The sequence below is a fragment of the Aplysia californica genome, unplaced genomic scaffold (assembly GCF_000002075.1).
Source record: "Aplysia californica isolate F4 #8 unplaced genomic scaffold, AplCal3.0 scaffold02716, whole genome shotgun sequence".
Lineage (NCBI taxonomy): Eukaryota > Metazoa > Mollusca > Gastropoda > Aplysiida > Aplysiidae > Aplysia > Aplysia californica.
Window position 1 is genome coordinate 1 of NW_004799986.1, and position 5,855 is coordinate 5,855.

The window sequence follows — 5,855 nt, forward strand, 5'->3', positions numbered from 1 at the left end:
CCCCCCCCCCCCAATGTCTTTGTGTTAAGCAATCGAGAAATCCTTCACAAAACAGTCACATGTCATCACATTATCGACCAAAGTGACCCCCACTCCATAACGGTGGTTACTAGAATATCAAGGCAATTAGATGATTGCGTCCCTTCCTCCCTTTGCCCAGGTTCATGTAAATGCACCCTCAGTATAAACACACGCCAAGGAGCCCTCCCGAGCCCCATGCATTTAGGCGGAGACTACTGTAACTTTTGATGACTTTTTCCCTTGCTTTAAGCTTTTTGTCTTCTTTAAAAGGATCACAAGACAATCTTTTTGTTTTTAGCTTTAGTAAGAGTTTTACGGCACCTGCAACACAATATGGTTATATAAGTGCCGAAGATTAGAGGTGAACAAGAGAATAACAAACATAAAAAAGGAGGAGAGATCAGGACGATAGATGTTTCATAGGAAAGAAGGAGCAAACCACACCAGAGCACCCGCCAACCACCCACTGACAATCTTTGACAAAATTCATGGTTCATGGGCAGCTGCACATAAATCATATGTAGGCTTTTAGAAAATAGGCTGTGGACATTCAAATACTGTCGGATACGAGAAAAATGTTTACACCAATTCCACTTTTCTGAAATTTCTGAAACAGCAGCATTCCCTCCTAAAGTATGTGCAGCCCACAATTCAATACATACTCTTGTTTAGATATATATGTAAGAGAGAAACAGACTAACAAGTCACACTAAAATGATATTTCTTTGAGGAGGAGCATTTCTCGTTGCCGATGTGCAGAGGGTGGTATGTGCATGTATGTGACTTTGTGCACATTTATGTGAGTGCATGTGTATGAATGCATGTACGCGTGTGGGTGGGAGGAAGGAAGTCAAATAAGCTGCAATAATGGAAGAGAGACTTACCGTTCCCCCTTTTTGTGCACATTCCCAAAGGCGCAGGCGTCTAAGAGAAGAGATGTCCACTTAGTGGCAAGCCTTCTGTCTGGGTCATCTTTCAAGATGTGGCCACAGATGTGGTCAAACATGAGGAAAGTTATGCCCGTCTTTTCAGATCCCAAAGTCCATAGCTTTTGCATAAACTGTAAGAAAATTACAAATTTAAAAAAAATGATTGCTAAGAAATAAAAATTGTGTATGTTCATAGTGTCTTGTTCTTAATAAAAGCCATCGTTTTCTATCACTCATCCACATGGATTATAGGCCAATTGATCACTTCTTAATTAAAACATCCATCATCAAGAAATAAATTCCCCGAAAAAGTGATAAACAGAATAAAGTAAGCAGAACTTACATCTGATGAAATTTGTGACTTCTCAAATGTCATAATGATACCAGATCATGGTAAATGTCTGATAATGACCAATGCTTCCGCAGAGGAGAATATTTCTCAAGTGTGATTTTTTTTTTAATAAAGGGGGGGGGGGGGGAGTAGACAATACAGAAATACAGACCTCCTTCATCCCCTCCTCCACTTCTGGATCCTCATGCTGCATGAGCGACTTGTGCAGGCCCAGTGGGATCAGAGATTCCAGTTTCTTCCAGAACAGAATGTTCTTCTTTTCCTCCATCAATTTTTGCCACGCCAGATCCAGAAACTGAGGGATTTTGGCTGGTGGGGCATGCTGAGCAATCTGAAAGATGAGATAGAATAGTACTTGCAGAATTTAGGGTAAAAGTGTACCCCCCATCCAACCCCAACCACCTATTTTGAACTCTTTCAACCAAGTGCACAACATTCCGCACCGTGGGGAAGCAGTTTGCTGCAAAAATTGTCATGCCTGAAGACGGGGGGGGGGGGAGCAAACACAATGGCCAAAAATACATGCTTTCTTTAACAAAGAAAACAAGACAAAACGTTAATAGCTTTGGCAAATAAACAAAGAAAAACAGACAGGCAATTGCATCAATAAAAGGGGAAAAAATTGTTCTTAATAATCAGCCCAAAGAGTACTCTCCAATACAGAAATACATAACTTTTGTAAAGTATATTTAACCCTATCCGAACGCCCTGGGGTTATTTTGTACCTCCGGGGTTGTATTCTTCACATTTTAGAATACTTCTAGTACGAAGATCTCTTTGAAACTTTCAGTATTTCTCTAAAAATCATTTTGACAGACTGCTATGCAAAGCGCACGGATCGGACTAGCGAGTAAATTTCCTCTTTTGAAAGTGGTGGCACGATGGATACGATAGCAAAACACGATGAACGGATAGGGTTAAAAGTATAATATTGTACGCTTTTTAATCACAAAAAGCTTTCATCACACACTCATATATATAATGCACACAAAGACATCCAAAATCAGTATTCTTCTAACCTGAGGGGCAATGACTAACAAAGCCTGAAAAATGGCGATGTCGGAGCTGCCTGAGCCGATGGTCATATCTTCCATGGCCTGCTCAAGGACAGAGGAAACACTGTCTCCATCTAGCCCGCTCTTGTTGTGTTGCAGCACGTGGCCTTGACATTGCCACTTGCTGGAGATGAAGCGACTGATGACACGTCCAACTTGAGCTCTGGAGCCGGAGTCGTTACTGAGGAGCAATACCTTGAATTACTTGAATGTAGAGTGGGGTCTTAGGATGACGGGGAGCTCCATGCTTCCTCGCCCCTCTTCATGAGGGTCCATTTCAGCAATACCTTTGTAATCAGAATCATCTTTGCCAAATTTACTCATCATTTCGGAAGACAGACAAAGCTTAACACCTCACTAGTAAACATAGTATTTATGAGCGCACGACACAGTCAGAAAGAGCATCTCATAAAGAAATTAATCTTTGTAGTTTTCAGGAATATTTTTCACTGGAAAATACTCAATCTAGGCTTTTTTCAATGATACCAACCAAAAGTCGTTATGATGTGAGTACTAGATAGCATATTTTGTTCAAGGACAAAATAGAGGCAATGTTAAAGAAAGCTCTGCTGTAAGCTGACAAAACTATTTTTTTTTATTTACAGCAGTTTTGACAAAAAGAGATTTTTTGTTAGTGTAACAATTTAAAAAGTGTTGTTCCGAGATTTGAATTATAGTATATAAAAAAAAACTAGTTTTGGATCTAGTTTCACTTCGATTTTTTCACACAGTATTTTGGCGCCAAAATGAAAAAAGGTGTTTTGTCAGCTTATAGCAGAGCTGAGGTTGAAGATCAGTCATAGATCCAGCCTGCTCATCTGGTTTTGCAGCACGACTATGACACTGCAACTTGCCGGGGACAGAGTGGCTGATGATGTGCTCAACCTGAACTCTGTAACCCGACTCATCACTAGGGAACGACACCATCCTAACTATAGTTGTTTGTAAAACTGGTAAAAGTAAAGTGTAAACCTATCACCCCACCCCACCCCTACATCCTGTACTAGCAGATAAAGGAAGAAAGACAGAAAAAAAATAATAAAAGGGGAAAGAATGAAAGAAAAATACAACGGAAAAAAAGAGAAAAGAGAGAAACAAAGAAATGAAGGAGCACAACAAAGGTCTTTGATATCCGTTGTCCCTCACCTCACACCTTTCCGGCTAAAAGGTAACGGCAGATCTGACAACGGCATGGAAACTTGCGCCACTATCTCAGATATAACTGCACTTCTCTCACTCTGAAGAACTTTACTCCGAGAGATGATCTTGAAGACAGTGGATAGAAGACGCACAGCACTACAACTCAGTACATCCAACTTAGCCAGATCCTATAAAAGGAAAAAAATACAACAACAAAAAGAGTTCCCCTATATTTTCCAATGTATAAAATCATTAGGTGGTTAAACTACATACTACATAATCCAAGGGATCAGTCATGAGTTTGAGAGGGGAGAAGCACATTGACACGATAATACTCATTTAGTGTAGCAAAAGGACAAGAAAGATAGACAGAAACAACACAGGGAAACAGAAGCAATAGGAGCTACCACATAGTCCCTCTAACCTCCCACAATCACTTGAGACCCACAGATAAAAATCTAACAGCCTATGAAAACTTCCAAGCCATCACTTTGTTGGAGATAGAGTACACAATATAAAGAATATTCAAGAATTAATTTTATAACTTGTAAGTGAAAGGGTAAGGTGAAAAAGCATGTATGTGCACCATAAAGAGGTGGCCGACATTTCATCTCGCAAATGACAGTAATTCTATATATTATATACCAGATCTTAAAAGATGTTAATGTAAAAATGATAATTTTATCAATATAGGCTACTGTTGATGTTTTAGGTTGTTTGAGTTTTTCCCCCAGGATATGAAATTCACAATTCAATTGTCTTAGTTTTGCTTTATATATCAAGCTTTAAATATCTTTTTGTTTTATTTTTATCTGAGGGGGTAGTATGCTAAAGTAAATCTAAAAAAGATGCAAACTTTTCCCCAATATAAAAACTTAAGTCTATTAGTCAGGCACATAACATAAGTGGAATATCCTAGCAAAGAAAGACTAATAAGGTCAAGTTGGAGGGTGGAATACACCTCAAAATCTACAAGGTGCAATTGGTGTAATTCCAAACCACATACACTTATGAAAACTACATTCAATTTCTAACATAACTGCTAAATTTCCTTAAAACCTAAGAGTAAATGTAAGAAATACAGCACTTTGAAATATACACCCTGAATTCAAACTCATATGGCGCGGCGGCCCCAGGACGGGTCCAGAGCCTGTGGGGGTACGGCCAGGATAAAAAGAGTTAAAAACACAGCAACATAATTCCACATACCTGTGGGCTGTCTGCCCCTGACGCAGCTGAGTGGAGCACATTGTTCACAAAAGTGACCAACTCGCGCAACGATGGCAGCACATCCCGGCAGTGAAGGCCCAGGGACAGGAGCACGTCCGTGTAAAACTTGATCTCATCCAAGTCTCCAGCCTAGAGTAGACAGCAGGAACAGAGTAAAACTTTTTTTTTTTTTTGGAAGAAACCATTTGTGAGGAAAAATGAGTGAACCTGATGGCAAAGGTTAAGTCTATAAGAGAAATATATACACGGAACTGAAGACCTAGGGGGTAACTTCACATGTCCACAGCATAAAAATAACTCTAAAATTTTTGTTTAAGACTTCAGCCTTATTAACTAACATTTCTATCACAGTGATATCTAAAACTTTATAGCCAAAAAATTCTAAAAAGACCACCCCCCCCAACAAAATGCAAACTCATCTGATAAAAAATGAAGTGAACGATAATGATGTAATGGACATTCAATACTGTACTTTCAATAACTCAAAGTGCGCCGATAGAAAAAGCAAAGTTGGAAAAAGTGTTACCTGAGTCAGGTGGGTCTGCAGCCTGTACTGAGTGTAGTGTACAGTGTCTGTGAAACAGCTTCCCAAACTCTTGCTGAGCATTTTGTCTACTTCCCCATCTCCAGAATCTGAACAGAATGTCACAGAACCAATATCAAAAGTTAGATAAGCATAGCATGCTTAACAGAGAATAGGTGAGGCATCCTGATGAAACCAGGTGCTATCAAAATAATGAAATAGAAGAAACTGGCATTTTTCTGCAGGTCTGGCAATTTTTATCCAATTTTTGCTTTCCGGCTCAAAAGAAAGCTTTTGTGTCAGTTTAAAAACACATTTCTGTGTGGACTTCACTGAAAAATCTTAGATGAAAGTCAGAAAGGCAAAAGAAATATAAATTTGCAGTTTCCAACGACTCTGAAGCTATTAAAGCCACCAAAGTTTGGCGGACATTTCCTTGCTAATTTTACCTATGACACCTGGCAACCCCCACACCCTTCAATTATAAATATCTCCAATTCTATTTAAGACAGATGGGTAAAATTCATCAAAAGCATGGCAAATGAAAAGGCTTTAGCTCACTGGCTACCCGAGCCACATATGACGCGGTCTTAGTACTGTTTAAA

At 39.4% G+C, this 5,855-nt stretch overlaps 1 protein-coding gene across 1 annotated transcript; it reads right to left on the minus strand.

Moving 5' to 3' along the window:
• Nucleotides 1–905: 905 nt before the first annotated feature.
• LOC101850306 lies at nucleotides 906–5,360 on the minus strand (the record flags this gene model as incomplete). Its single annotated transcript, XM_035973754.1, has 6 exons — nucleotides 906–1,081; nucleotides 1,454–1,633; nucleotides 2,322–2,538; nucleotides 3,504–3,685; nucleotides 4,707–4,856; nucleotides 5,254–5,360. Coding segments are annotated over 6 exons (1,012 nt in total), but the record flags the coding sequence as incomplete, so codon positions are not given.
• Between the last annotated feature and the right edge of the window lie 495 nt (nucleotides 5,361–5,855).